At 40.1% G+C, this 16,240-nt stretch overlaps 1 protein-coding gene across 2 annotated transcripts in view; it reads right to left on the bottom strand.

The window, feature by feature from the left end:
• The window catches only part of GLI3 (GLI family zinc finger 3), a 211,881-nt gene that overhangs the window by 137,148 nt on the left and 58,493 nt on the right, over positions 1–16,240 (bottom strand). For both annotated transcript variants that reach the window (XM_062569587.1, XM_062569586.1), the window contains exon 4: positions 5,358–5,600. In XM_062569587.1, the coding sequence (XP_062425571.1) occupies positions 5,358–5,600 (243 nt within the window). The remainder of the gene's footprint in view (positions 1–5,357; positions 5,601–16,240) is intronic.

Below are 16,240 nucleotides of genomic sequence, written 5' to 3' on the forward strand. Positions count from 1 at the left end.
TGCTGTAGTCTCCTGCACAAATAGGATCTATCCTCTCCATATCATTGCCCAGTTTCCAGCGGAAATTAACTCTATTGTAACGACAAAAAAAAAAACGAAGATCAGGATTCAAAGACCTACACTTAAAATCAAAACAAAGGAAAAAAAATCACCAAGAAGAAAGATCACCTTTCCTCTTCTCAACTACACTACATTACAAGGCCTCTCAGGCTTTAACAGTTCTACAGTTTGTCTCATGCTGAGGAGAAAGAAAATCAAGTAGAAGAAAGGACGTCTTTATGTGCCATTTCTAGCTGTAAATCTGTCGGTACAACTGTTACTTCCAAATGAGAAGTCCAAGCAGGGGCAGCAATTCTAGTGCTCTAAAGAGATCCTGCTTATTCCACAGGACATCAGAGAAATGGGTAAGAATACCTGTAGTGGGTAAAACATCCCAAATACCACCACGGATGTTTGGGGGGCATCTTAGAGAATTGTTTTCCATTTATAAGCAGCTGTTAAATTAAAGAAGCTTGCTGTTCCTTCAAAAATTTCAAACCAAAGTTGCCTCTAACTCTAAGCTTGACTTTGAGAGTAGTAATCTTTTTCTGTTGGAGGCCATTGAAGGAGACTTTATTTTTTTTTCATAAAAAATTTTTGTAAACATAGAATTTAAGGAGTAGCACCTAGATTTTTATAGGTATTTAAGAGACCAAACTCACTTTGAAATTGAAGAGACCCCAAACAGCTTTAAAGACTCTGCCCCTAAATCTCTACAGGATTCCTCACCGGCACTCTGCTACTGCCCTCCAACTGCGCAGGGGTAAAATCCTCTGTAAGGAGGCATCCCTGCCTCACCCCCATCCTGTGACACTGGGAATCCAAGGCAGCTAGAGGATGGCAAACCAAAGTGTCTACTTTGGGACTGTCTGCAAGGGCCCCTGTTATCCCTCTTGGCAGCCCCATGCTGTGCCAACAATGTGCCAGGGAAAGGACAAAGGAGGCCACTGGCTGCCACCGGGGAGCCCCTCCGTAAGCTCGTCTGCTGGCACTGCCCTGGACTGCTCTTATTGTCCAACATACCGCATAAGGCTGACCATCACCGTTCAAGCAACATCGCCAAGAAAAGACATTGCTTTTTCACTATTGTATTTTAAGGCAGAGCCTCCAGTTATCAGTTTGCATTTGCAGAAGCAGAATCTAATTTTCTCTTTTTATTTCTTTTCTCTTCTATGGAGAGGTGAAGGAAAGGGAATTCTTGTCAATAGAAATTAAAACCTAGTAAATGAACAAGTGCAGCTAGTGAACTACCACTGCTTTTTCCTTGCTGTGTGCTTTTGTTTGCCTTGTAAATTGATTTTGAGATGACGCTGTAACACTGGGAAAGCTAATTGGGGCACTTACAAGGGGCGCAATCCTTAGAAAGCACAAGTCCACACACAGTCAGTGGGAACTGAGGGCGATCAATACCTCAGAGGGTTAATTCTATGAAATGTGCAATAAGCAGTTCCCCCTTCCCCAAACAGTCACCGAAGCTCCAACCCCATGCAAAACAGATCTGTTTTGGAAAAAAAAAAAAGAAGAAGAAAGAAAAAAGCAGGGTGAATTCCTGCTCTCAGTTACACGCAGTGCAACCTCTTTGAGCTGTAGCAGAAGGAATTCTGCCTGGGTCATTCCTGTATATAGGAATTCTCAGATCAGAGCCAACCGTGCTGTCACTGCTTCTTACTTAAGATAACTCTTTGGGCTTTACTAATTAGGAGCTAACAATTCTTTCAGATGAGCTGCGAAACTCAAGGAAAAATACCAGCAGTATGTTTTAAATCAAAGTGTTTACATCAGGAATGATTCATTTTTTCCATGAGGAATGACTTGTGAGACAGGCAGACTTAGCACTGCCATAAATCTGCATGGGAATTAAAATTGGGGAGAGAGTAACAAAAGGAAGTTCCTATCCCCACCTCTCTGCCTCAGCCCCTTCTCTAGAGATAGAATCTATGTTAACAAGGGGCTCAAACTACCTCCGCAATCAGTGCTTGAGAAACTGTGTTTCTTAAATCCTTTCAGAAACACCACAAAAATCTGTGGTTAAACTCAAAAACTCTGCTCTTCTCAATAAAGAAAAGGTGTAGTCCACGAAGGGAAACTCTAGCAATTTTGTCAACTGCCCCAAAGCTTTCTAAAAAGAAAAGAAAAGGAAAAAAAAAAGAACTTTGTGACCAGTACTTAAGAAGTCTGTAACAACAACAAAAAGACAAAAGAAAAAAATTTCTCTGTTTTAAGCCTGGAAGTATTTCCGTTTTTTCTTGTGCAGGACAGAGAATCTGAGGCCGAGCATGAGGCCATTCTCTCATTCTCAATCATTAAATAGTCTTCGGCAGTAGAGAAGGGCTGTCAGCTCCAGAGCGTGTTTCATCCCAGCTGCTTGGTCCGCTTGAAACACAACCATAGTCCCCACCCACTCTCCACAGGAGAGCGAACTCCCCCTCAATGAGGTATTTATTCCACGTATATGGTAACTATTATTTCCAACATCAATCTTTTTAATTAGGAAAAAAATTATAACAACAAAAAGCCCTGCAACGCATACACAGGCACACGCATATTCGCATGTAGAAATGCAAAGCATTCAAGTTGTTTCTAATAACTGCAGCTCCTGGAGCGGACACGCGTTCCACACACAATTGACTTAAATGCTCTTTTTCTTTTCTTGCCATAAAAATATACAGATGTCCTTCTTCAAAAAAATTATTTTCCCTTTTCCTGTGTTACAGGAAGCCTGCCCACATTTTTAAATACAAAGTGGGTATATATAGAAGCACAAATTAGGCATCTTGAAGTCTATATTTTACAACCGCAGGGAAACTAAGGAATTACTCTGAGTGTTTACATACCCAACTATGTTGAATTAAAACAGTATTTTCTATCCATATGCCTAAGCAAAACTGGCAAGAAAGTAAGGAAAAACTGACAGTCCAGCTAGTTCTTCACCTGTTGCTCCGCTGGGACTGGGATATGATTACATTACTCAGCCTTCCTCCTATGGACTGCTATAAGTGTCAACCTGAATACAGTCATCACTTTGATGAAAGCATGTCTTACATATATAAATGATAAAACTCCTATGAAAATTTTACTCTGCCTGTCTGATTTCCTATAAATTTAACTAGATATTTCTCTCTTTAGTTGTCCTTCTGTATCACATCTATTACAGGTAAATAAAAGCACAGTGGCTTTTTATATATTAATAACTTAAGTGATTTTATAAACCAACAAGTAGAACTGTACAATTCACTATAGCAGCAATGAAGTAGGTCTGTGCGTGTGATGTCTTCTGGCTTAGACTTCTGCTTTAAGATCTTGTTGTTCGTTTAAAATGAACTGATCTCTTGCTTCCCTGTTGCTCTATGCAGGACACCGTATGCTTTTCTCTCAACTTCTGGCATCAATGCTTTTCCGATAGCCCACACAGCCTAGCTAGCTAGTGCTATTGATCAAAATGTACACATATTAGCTACATTAAACATTCACAACTCTACTCAAAAGAGAAATTCAGTAGAAGAAAACAAAATAGAAGATCAGTCTGACTGGATGGCCCTTATTCTTCAGTCTGTATCTTTAGTGGTACCAACAGCACTTTGATCCAGATTTAAAGGGTGAGTTAGCAGCTGGTCTGGTGTTCAAAATGGCAGTCGTCACCACTAAATTCAGCACACGGTTTTGTGTTTGTTTGTTTGTTTGTTTTTTGGTTTGGTTTCTTCACATCTTCCCTCTCCCCAGCTGTACTGCCTACCCACAGAAGCTTGCCCAATAGGATTTTTTTTTTCCATCAGATTTTGGGTTTGCATTAATACACAAAACTGTAAGCTGCAAATGATACCATCAACCCACAAGCTAGTATTTTTGTGGGTCAGTGCTTGTGATAAGTAGTTTTCTCTGTACATTCACCTGCAGACAAGTCTGTCACTAATATAGTGCATATTCCTCTCAGTAAAAAGATGAATAACTTCCTTAAAGGGTTCAAACAGGATTTTGTGCAGAAAGAGAATTTGAGAATTTGCAGAAACAGAAACTGAGTGAGAGAAGGAGGGTGTACAGAAATCAATTATGTATGTTGGAAGAGACCTGAAAAGCTTCACTGCCAACTTTTCCCCTACAAACCAATCTAAACTATAAAGACAACAAGTGTTCATTTTCTTATACTGCCTTCATCTTTATTAACAATCAGGCTCTTTTTTTTAAAAGAGGTGGTTGCTGAGAGTTAAGGTTGTGTGAGACATACTTTGATCTGCACCCTGATGAGCGAACATTCCCCTTTGCTGCTAGCCCAACTAATGAAGGGATAAAATTAGCTTTTATCCCTGGCACTTTCTTTAGCAAAAAAATATGCACTAATCAGCTGTCCTCACTAATCAGTCGTCTGGCTAATGACCTTTTGCCTTAAAACACTAAAATTTCTGAATGATGTGGAAAAAAAAACCGAACACAGACTGGCCCCTCTTTGTGGGTCTTAAGCCTATCATCTGGAACTGGGGACTGGAAGGTTAAATGGCAAATCTGTATCCTGACTAGGTGATAAATCTATAATCAAAAAGCACAAGCCTTGACACCTCAAGATGTACTTCATTACTGCAAAACTAAATGATTTTTTTCTTTTTCTTCTTTTTTTTTTTTTTTTTTTTTTGAACTAGAAGCAGATGAAAAAAAAAGTTGCTTAACTCCCTCATATTTTGCCTTTGGAGAAATCGATTCCACATCTGTGCTTAAGTGTTAGTTAATTTCTTTTTTATTAATGCCTGAGCAGGAATTCAGAAGTTGAAACCATTTGCTTCCCACCCCCCCCCCAACAACTCCAGGGAACTGTAGCTGGGGAAGAAAATGACAAACAACCCCATCACCTCACACACAAGTGAATCCCCGAAAGAAAGAAAGGCCATAGCAATAAACCTTCCAATCCTTCCACAGATGCTCATTGTACAAGGTATAGTCCTCCTTCCTCCTAATACTATACTTTGACATTGTTTTAAAAGAGGGATTTTTAGGCCCGTTTCATTTTCCTTCTCTGCTTTCTATAATGAGGCTTTTTTCTTCATGCATGGAGATGGAATAAATATAACACTGGATGGTTGAGGAGGATTAGCAACAGATGATATACTCTGTGGAAGCTTGCTTTGCAGAGGCCTGTGATATTTCAAGCTGCAATGCAACTGCTCCCTACATTTTTCCTTCAAAGACAGAAAAAATCATATTTAACCCACACACAGGCAAAGTGACTTTTGCCAGGGACAATGCAAAGTGACTAATAAAATTACATTAAATGTGACAGCCTCAATAACCTTCCAACTTCCACAAATGAATGCACAATAAATACTACTCACGGTAATGAGGATCCATGTAACCATTTCTGGGGTCCATAGTAAACAATGTCCCACGATAAGGTACAGAAGGTTCAGGAAGGTGCGATATAGATCCATGGATCTCCTTCTTTATTAATGAGGCCCTTTCCTCGCTAGATGTTGAAGGCTCTTCACTGATCTTACTGAGGCCTTGCCCACCTTGTGGCTGCATGGTGACTGCGTTCCTTCTCTCTCTGTGATAGGTCTGTCCAGGACTTTCATCCTCTAGAAAAAAAATAAGAAAGAAAAAGAGAGAGAGGGAGGTAAAGAGAGAGGGAGAGGGGGAGCGGGGGAGAGAGAGAGAGAGAGAGAGAGAGAGACTTTTAGCCCTTTTACAGCAAATACAATAAAGAAGTTGCTCCCCCGCCTCCTTTTCACCATTTTCAAAGCCACAGTGTAAGTTTGTGACAGTAGGTGCATGTGTGGTTATGAGACATGTTCTCAGATACACGTTGAAAAAACCAGACCATTCAGATCAAGTGGCAGTTGAGCGGTAGATCATCACCACCCATTCACTGATGCATTTACCAGTGGGGCTATTAATCGTACAAGAATGGACACAGACTTGCTGTTTTCTTGCCTCTGGGACAAGCAGACTGGAAGTTTTGGCTGCCTGACTGGGAGGAAAAAACAATTTGTCACTAACAGCAGAAGATGAACCCTGCTAGCTGAGGCTAAATCAAGCCTAGCCACCCACTGCTGCTGTTCTGTGCTGCTCCAATCCTTAAAAGATTTGCTTTTGTGAGAGGCTGGAGCCTTAAAGAAAGGTCCTTAGTGATTAAAAGTAAGGTTGGCAACAGTAAAATGTGTAAAATTGTTCAAGATACAGCACCAGTAGCATAAGGCATGAGCGAGGCCACCTGCTCTAACAGTGTGACCACATGGACATGTAAGGAGAGCAGTGGAGTGCATACACCCACCCTTCCCTTTTTCTCTCAGACTCACACATAGACCCCCAAAATTCTGAATGATCCAGAGGGTTGGGGAAGTAAAAAATGATTAAAGTCAAATGGCTTAGGCTTATTTTATCTCTTGTGACCACTTCTGTGTGCAAAAAGCTGCAATAGTTCTTTAGGCCTCCTGCCATTCTGCCCATACACAGGGCCAGTTGGTCTGCGGCTCTTCAGCTGCTCATCCTCAAGTCACACTCTCAAATCTCTATTCCTGCTATGAAAGGGTCTGTGGGATTTCTGATGATTGCGCCACTGACATCCCTTGCACTTTCCCGCAACAGTAGATTTCACAAACCTTCTACTCCTGCACACATTTTAACGCCTGTGGACCATATGCATCCTTTGAAAAACCAGACGAGTGGTTCTGTTCTTCAAAAGTCAGATGCATATTCTCAGGTACATTTCACACGGGTCATGTGGCTGAAGAGTTTTGTTAGCTATACAAATATCTCCTGTAAATGCCCTCCTAAAGTTATATTACCGCTTTTATAAAATATAGAGAGACTTTTTGCTAAGTAATTCCATAATTCCTGGCTGGAATTCTAGCCAATATCTACATTCCAAATAAAGCCCTGAATTCCTGTTTTAATAAACCATATTGCAAATGCAGGCATACACAAATATGTCCTCAAGTATTAATAAATATGCTTAATTTCAAAAGTTGTTTAGCAGTTCTAAAAGTACATGAAGAGTTTCAGAAGAAAAAACATTGGACGTAAAGCCGGTAACTAGGAGGTAAATGAAAATACACTTAGAAAATAAAAAATGCTAAGGTACACTTATTCTACAATCCATATGCCAATAAGAATGGTTTAGAACAGTGCTAAGATTTGACTTCAGTTTTCAGAGGCCAGAATATTCAAGGTAAGGGCTAAATTTTTACTTTTAACTTGCCCTGGTGTGCTCATTCAAACAGCAAAAGCATCCGCAAGCAATGAGACTACTTGAACGAAGTTTGACACTAGCATAACTTAACCTATTTGCCTTCATTTAAGTTAGATTAGAAACAGGCTTCATACATTTAGATACCTGGGGTTGAATTCTGCCGTTTTCTGCATAAAGTGGCTACAAGAGAGCTTTTAATGTATTGCTGTCTCTGCGCTTCCCTCCCCCTCTTCTCCAAAGCAGCAACAACAACCATACGCATCAGTGTAGGCTACTGAGCACTTAATTATTTTTGTATTTCCAAGTATAACTGCAACTAGGGTCTGCCAACTTATTGGCACCTTCCAGGGACAGCTTCTTTTTACAGTCAGCAGTAATTCTAAATGCTGGGCAATTCCAAGATCGGGTCTGGGGAGGAAGAGTTAACAGAAACGGACAACAACATCATACAACTTAAACCCGTTGCCCTTTTCTACTTTTTATTAATATGCACAGGCACTAGTCCCTGCTCTGGATTAGCACAGTTTAAGGTTTCAATTTTTTACACTGAAGCTGTTTTTAGTTAGAGAATTGCAAAGGGGAGTCTAAAACTTTAAAACTTATATTGGGTTTTTAGAAAATTGCCTGTATAATCAAAAAAAAAAAAAAATTAAACAGCCAAAGTAATATTTTCCATCACGTTTCTCCTTGGCTGGAGTCTATTACGCTAAATTTCAACCCAGAGTGAACTTTCACTGATGAGATGTAAACTCTTGTAAAAATAGGGGATTACACTCCGTTTGAAATCCTGACAGACCCTTAAGCGGAACAAGCTAACCTGTGTTACCACGCTATGGAAAGAAGCAAGCTGAAGTGATTTGTGTGGCTGTATAATCAATCTGAGGAGCAGACAGGATTTCAGTTCTTTTACTCTTCCATATAAAGATAATATTTGTTAAAACTGCCATCCTGGAATACAACAAGAAGCTAATGCCTGTCTGCAGGCTTCCGTTTTATTCTTTCCTTCTCAAAACATGTGTGTGTCATGAATCAAGGTACCAGTGATTGGTATGGAGTGAGTTGATTCCTTCAACTGCAAAATGAAATTCAAAACCTACTTTCAGTAACTTTGAAACTTAAGGAAAATAAGGGTTTTTTTAATCGTCTTTCCTCTCCCTTTTTTTTTTTTTTTTTTTTTTTGGCGGGGGGGGGGATCCTCAGGAAACAAAAAGGAAAGAAAACAAAAGAAAAGCAGTAACTTCCCTCAGCATCAACCATTTCTGTCTCCCCATTATGAAAATAAAGCCACATACTGTTAAAAGTCATTCAAACATTTTTGTACACTGTTTGCTGTACAGAAATTCAGCCAGAAATATTTTTTCCCAGTAAATATGATAGCATTTTTGCAATAATAAGGAATTTCAAAGGACAAACATTTTGTTAAGTGTTTACTTCATGCTCTGTACCACAGAGCTGCTTTTGATAGGGGGCAGATGAAAAACTTGACAGTACACGCACTCCGGAATACAAATAGCTGAGTGCTTTGAAAGAACTCTCTATACACTGAAAGGGAAACTTTTTTTGCAATAATTCTGCCTAGTCTTACAATGGCAGTAAAACCACTTCAGTGAGCCAAAAGGCGAAAGCTGTCTAATCTTGTTCTGTTTCAGCTGAATTGTTCAATAAAGTTTAAGAGTAAGTGCAGACAAGCTGCGCCAGGCCAAATTATTGACAGAAACATACTGTCCACCATGGCAACAAGTGGGACTCTATAGCAAAAATGTAAGCAAACAACCCACTTCTCCGGCAGCATCTGCCAAAGGATTCTTACAGCCAAATACACGACAACCGTTACTGTTCTTCTTACGTTTTAGAAGTAGCCCGCTCTAGGGGCCAAAGAAACATCCGATTTACCAAAAGTGGCTGAAATGAGTAACAATGTCCAAGGGTTGGATTCTCCCCTCAATTCCACCTGCTTTTCACTGGTAAAACTCCACAGACTTCAGCACAGTTTATCCTGTCTTTTGCAGGTATAAGAGATGGAGGGGGGGGAGAGGAATCAGGATCTGCAACAAGCTTCTCTTTATTCATGTGTGCCCCGCTCTGACTAAACAAGTTGGTAGCCAAAGACACGTGTTACAAGCACCCAGTCTGGAAGGATCAAATTAATCCAAGATTCTCCTATCCACTGCAAAATACTCGATTTAGTGTTATTCTTTAAGCATTTTTTATCAAACATGTTTAGCACCAAGGAACACCTCACTTAATCAACAAGCATTTTCAAAAAAGCTCACACTGAACAGTATGATTGAACAAATGCACATTTAATTATCTGGCTAATTTACCCAGTAAATTAAAAATGAGGTCAAAGCAAAATCAAATACAAAAATCCATTAAACTTTCTTTCTCTGAACTTTTCTTGCTCATTTTCTTCAGACCTCAAGCCACAAAGTAGGAGCTTTTCATTTTAAAGTCAGCGATCGAAAAAATTAAAGTTGAAATCTATTGCTCTGCCACACTAAAAATCGCTCCCAATGCCATTTAGAGATACCCCTGTCTAAACGAGAAGACAGCGGTCTAGTTAAATCTGTTTATGCATTAAGTTTTATAATCATATTTCCACATGCAACTTGCAGCTAGTATTAACTGTCTCACAAGCTATCCGACGACACACTTCAACGGCATAAGAGAAGAGACTACGTACTTACAACTCAGTCCAAAAGACCCTGGCTTACACTCTGTCCAAGCTCTTCTCTTGACCAAAATTCTCTAGCTACCGGTGCGTGGACATTCCTCTCTCTCTTTTTCTCTCTCTTTCCCTCCCTCCCTGTCTCCCTCCCTCTCTCTCAGAGGCAGTGCTTCTCCCATTAGAGGAATTAAAAGTGGTTGGTGCCATGCTAAATTTAACAAGCTCATTAGTATTCTTCCTGTGTGCTTCCTAGTGAACTCTCCCTATTCAAGCAGCTCTCTCTAGCTGAGGGGTCAGGCGGCTAATCATTAAATCAAACTAATGTCACCCTATCACAATCGGCCTAAGAGAAGGAGGGTTTATTATTTCAGTTTATGCTAAATAAACGGTTTCACAAATGGTCTCCAAGCAAGGTCAACAGCAGCTTCAATTACAAGACAAACTTAACAAGAGTTGCTATAAACCAAGTGCTCCATATTGACCTAAGCACAAACCCGGCTCCGCATATTGCCATTAGCAGGATTGTACAGGAATGCATATTGTAAAATAAAGGAAAGGGTAATCTTTTCTTTGCCAGAATTTGTGACTGCACAGAGACTGCTCATTCACCTCTCCCCAACCAGCTTGCTGCTCAGCTCAATTCACCCCACACAAAGGCTGAAGACCAGACCTCAATGGACCGAGTGAAACATGTTCAAAACTAGGCTCTCTATTGTGACTGAATTTCTTAACATCTTTTCAAAAAGCGGAGAATGCCTTGAGGCTAAAGGAAGAAACAGGCTAATGGTGAATTGGGAATACTGAGCAAATTTCAGAGCCCTTTCCTCCTAGCTTTTGAGGTTGAAAGCAAGCTCTTTCCTTTCAAGTTTCAAAGTCCTTTTTCCTCCCGCAGTGTCACAGAAGGATTTGAAAAGAAGGTAATTGTGCTCACAGTCCCCCTGATCAGAGCTTACGTCCTATTTCTGGTATTTCGGAATACTTCTTGCAATAATGGTGCATATAGCTCAATCCCTTAACCGTCCTGCACTCTGCAATTGCTCATTAAATGAACAATTGCTGGTATAAAATGCCTTTTATGTTCAAGGTCTGGATATAAGATAAGCATTCTAGTACTCTAAATTTGGTTTACTAAGGAAATTCTCCATCATTAAATTACAAAACTGAAGTCAGAATATCAGTCTTTCCCAGAAAAGTAGCATTTTAGGGTGCTGTGAACCAGAATGAGGGGGGAAAATGTAAAAAAGATTGACTACTTAGATTCTTAATAGAATAGATATCTAGTAAGAAAGCAATTTCCCTCACGTTTAAGAAGGTCTTCATTTTTGAGACCTGCTATTTTCTTCCTTGGAATGACAGACCAGAGCAATTGCCAAGCTCATTAGGACATACGTATCAGTGGTTTCTTGCGTATGTACATTGATCACAACTCTCTGGCCACCTTAAGAGCAAACTGGGAGGAAATACGTCTGTAGAATGTGCCCACCTTTAAAAACAGTGTGTGTGGTAACCAAAGCTTTGTTTAGGGTGGGTACAATAGTTTAAATTGGGCACTCTTGTTCCCAAGTTTGTTATTTTCCTGCATCTGGAGCAACTGCACATGAAATAAGTACTTTGGAAACACTAGCACAGATATGAAGCACAATGCTCATAATCATTTTTAAAAATAGAGACCAACCATATGAGTGGCTACAAAATCTGTTAGATAACAAGTACAGTACTTACTCTATTTGCATCGCCTAAACATACTTTATACAAGACTTTTGTGCTTATAAATAGCATACATTATCTGAGCTCACCACTGAAAATGTATAGATTTATATTCCTGCTTGTAATGGCTTTTCATCTTAGTTATTCTCCCATTAACATATGCATAGTATTTTCCAGGAACTGATCTGTGACTTTCGGAACACAAATATACAGTTCTTTTCTCCGTTTTTGTTTGTTTTGAGTAACCTGTTATATCCTTCTGTCTGTCTTCTTTAACTTTTACTGAAAGTAAAAGAATTTACTAGCAAGACAGAAAGAGAAACTGCCCGTGGACCCAGTCCTCAGAATACTTACATAATATTCAATCCCCTCCTCATTATTTTCTACCAATAATACACATGTTCATTTTAGCTACACATGCTGCACAACTCAATTCAATCCTTTGTTTTGAAAGCACAGAAGAAGCTAGAACACGGTGCAGCAGTACCATTTCTGGGTTTTCCACCACCAAGTTAGCGATGCATTTCTGTCAGCAGAACATGGCTCACAGCCTTTTCCAGCTGTGCACATAACTCTCCCCATGATTGCTGGGGAACCTGTGAATGGTAAGCAGCAGCTTAGAATTCATGTAAATGCTCTCAAACATCCAGATCAGAGAGAAGCTTGTTAGTGGTGACATCTTCAGCTCAACTCCACAATTACTGGGATGAATTTGCACTGCTTCTTGCCTCCCCAACTGCTCTCAAATAAAATCAGGTGGCTAAAGTTAAATAGACAAATATGAAATTATGTAAAATATCACCATCTTTGGAGGTTTATGCAAACAAACACCTATTGGATTTAACTGGGAACCTGCTTTTACAAACTCTAGTTTCACACCTATAGCAAGACGTTAAATCTCATTTAAGCTGAAAAATCTTACTTAGGGAACACAAAAAGTAGCTGCTGGCTACACTACGGAAAGGCACAGGGTACTGTGGAAACCTCCTTTTCTTGCCCTCGAAAGGCAGGCAAGGGCAGGAAGCAGGGCTAGACTGGGCTACCTTGCACCTGATCCCGTATCGCAACAATCAAGGCAAGAGTATTTTGCAGGACGTGGGGAAAAAAGGAGCAACATTTGGGTATGTCTGAAGTCACTGACCTGACACTTGAGCCATTCCACTGACTTCAATGACTTTGGATCAAGCTGCTGAAGTTCTTTGCTGTGAATCAGACTCCCGTGGTATCCTGTTATTCAAGTTTGCCTGAAGTTGTTCAGGTGACTAGACAACCAGTTGATACGTAGAGTTCAAGCCTATGAAATGCCAAATGCCAGTCGGCTAGGCTGCAACTCCCTGTGAAGCTAATGAAGGCACCAGCTCTCAGTAGCTTCCAGTATCAGACTCCAAAGAAATGGAAACCTCATTTTTGAGAGAGCTGTCTCCCAGTCTATTTCCACACAAACTTTAAAATAACAAACAATTTAAATCAAAACAGCTGAAAACCATTTTCTCCCTTCCCAAGGTCAGGGCTACGTGTTTCTCCCATTATAGACAGTGGATTATTGCAGTGATACTTAACACCATTCAGTGAGCGCAGCCCCCATGCTCTGGTTTAGGTGTTAGTGACGACATTGGCTGCTGTGCAAGTAATACTAAACCCTGCATCCAGGTATCGAGCCGGTGGTGAGCTTTTAAGTTCACCTTTCGGGGGCCTACAAGGCCCAAATCCTGCTTGCTTTACTCACACAGTAATCCAAAGATTCAGTGAAACTACTCAATCAAGTACAGAAAGAGGGATTCACATGCAGCATCACAAAAGCTTGGGCTATTAGGTGAAAATTGTCGATGAATGCTAAAATACACTGGAGGTATTTGTTAATATGTGGAAATGCTGTATCATTAGCTTGATGAGAAAGAGACTCTTAATAGTAGACATGCTTTGTAGTTCCAATGGACTAGAGAAAAGAAAATCTTAATGCAGAAGTGGAAGGCATTTGAAGGTAGAGTTAATTGGCAAAATAACATATAGTTGTATGATTTCTCCTTTTAAATTTACAGGACCAGAAGGCAGGCAAAAGCATTTTCCTTTCTTAGTATAGTAAATTTAATGTTTTGATTTTACTACTTGAGAATTGAGAAACTCACCAGAAAAAAAAATTACAAAAACAATCTTACTTTTTCATTTCCTCTTTTAAAAAGTGTTCCATCTCACAAAACTCTGCAAGAACAGCAAGTTACTGTGTGATAGCCTCAGTAAACTGTTTGCTCTAAGTCTGCTGATCGAGGCTAAAATCAAACTTAGCACTTCCAGAATATCTCCAGGATTATTGCTCTCCTCCAACATTTAACCTCTTCAAAGAGCCAGGATTCTCAAATATAACTTCGAGAAAAATGACCACAGACATCATGATCTGACTGTTGGCAACCATTTCTCAGAAGAGAAGCTCCTAAGCTTCTTGCAAGATATTCAAAGAATACTGATTTGAAAACATTATGAAGTTCCTTCCATTAGCCAGTTATTAGACTGTTAGCCACTGCTTACTTTGAGTGGGCTAATTAGTTACATCAAAGGCACTACAGTAAATTCCCAGGAGGGCTTTAGGGGGAAAAAATGTATTTCTCAACCATCTAATAGCGCATTTATGCCTATCTGAGGGTAACTACCTCATTTCACGCATAGACACTGGGGGACATATTCTGTGGTGCTGTCACTTTCTACCAAGCCAGCAGCAACACTGGTCCTTAAAGCTGTTTTACAAAGCTGTTTGTAGCCTGACATAAATTACATTAGCCATGCTTAAAGCCACCAAACAGCCAAAGAGTAAAAGAGGAGTTGTAACTCCTTTGGTGCACCATCTCTATTTGTGATATACACTGCCCATACATCTTGGTCTTGACAGAATGAAAAAGTTACTGTAATTAGTGTTTTATATACAAAGTTAGTATTTCTTTCCTTTTTTTCTCCAGTGGAGAAACAGCTATATATGTAATCATCAGCCAATCACTAAGCAGTTTAAAACAACTGAGAAACACAGCAATCCTTCAATATGGATGGCAGATTACACCTATTTCATTGCAAAACACATCTATTGCTGCATCCTTTTGCAGTTTTTTTTTTTTTTTTTTTTTTACAGTTGCCGTAAGAGCCAGCGTTTCCATTATAACTCTGTATTTCAGGCCTCTGAGGTATACCAGCTGTTTAAAAATATGTTACGGGTTATTCTGCCCTGATTTACAGTAGTTGCAATCTTAGCTGAAAACAATGATTTCACAAGGTCTCAGGGCAATATCTGAATGCTGTAAAAATTGGGTATTAACATGTGTGTGTGATATAGGTATACATGTACACACACATTATATACATATATACACAGACACACACACACACACAAGTTCTGCCCCATTCTACATTCCACAAAATCTAACAGATCTCAGATGAGGTCTGCATGATTATGTACACACACATGTTGGAATACCTGAACACAGAAACGAGTCTTGTCACATTCATCACCAAAAGCCTAAAGATTCAGGAGGAGAAGTATACTGCCAAATGAATGTAAGAATTACAGCTAAGGGTACTTTAAAACAAAGAAAGAACTTCCCAGGAAACTCTCAAATAGATTCTGATTTGATGCTGGTCCATTAGATAAAAGCTGCAGAGCAACTAATCCATACAAATTGTAAAATAGTCTTTTTATCAAGCCTTTTTCTCCCCCAAGAACTTAATATTCACAGAGAAGTCCACACCTGAAGGCATTGCTTTATCTATCAAATAGATGCAGTAGGTTTGAAAGTTCAGAGACTGTCTTCCCTGCCTACTCTATGAAGATGGCATATGCCTTATGCCTCCTTGCGCCTTAGAAAGTGCTTGACCTTCCCAGAGACCAACCTCTTCTTTCTCCTCTGTCATATCTCTTATCAGTTTTCTCCACTAAGGAAGAGGCACATGTGCCTGGCACAAACGCAAACTGCTGTACTACCTCACATAGTTGCACTTGTTCAACTCCAGTCAGCCAAAATACTATCAGCAGCAAGCAAATGCCACACTGGTTCCCAGGGACTGGAGCATGTGAGTGAGCCAAGGGAGAAGGAAAGTGGAGAGTCTGGAAGGAAGGTAAGAAGCAAACTTGACCTCACTTTGCACCGCCACAAGTTCAGAGTCCAGAAAGGAGAATGACACAGATTCACCACGTTACTCCCCAGTCAGAGATGCGGCCTGCTGAAATCCAACAGTCCCCACTCCCTTCACCTGGGCAAGAAATGCTCTCAAAAGCTTTGGACAGAAGGTTTATGACACCTCAAGCCGGAGAATTAAGATGCTTTCACACAGCTCAGAAGGCCCTGGGGGTCTCCTTCCCAGAAAGGTGCCAGTGCACCTCTCCTCCCTGGGACGCTTCTGCCGGGGCCAGCCAGCCTCCCCTACTGCATTTCAGAAGAGAGAAAAACAAGCCTGAAGTACACCAGCATTTTCTGGCTTCTCAGTGCTGCCACATAACAGGAGGGACCGCATGCCAACCAGATCAGCTTTACTGGTTAAAAAACAAGTTAATTGTACATGTCTTCTCTTGAGTGCTACGGATGAACAAAATTGTTTTGAGTCTTCACTGTTTTGTCTATGTTTGTCTTTCTAACCTTAATGTGCTATAACAAATTTTAAAGGACATCGGAACA

Source organism: Rhea pennata, chromosome 2, assembly GCF_028389875.1.
Source record: "Rhea pennata isolate bPtePen1 chromosome 2, bPtePen1.pri, whole genome shotgun sequence".
Taxonomy (NCBI): Eukaryota; Metazoa; Chordata; class Aves; order Rheiformes; family Rheidae; genus Rhea; species Rhea pennata.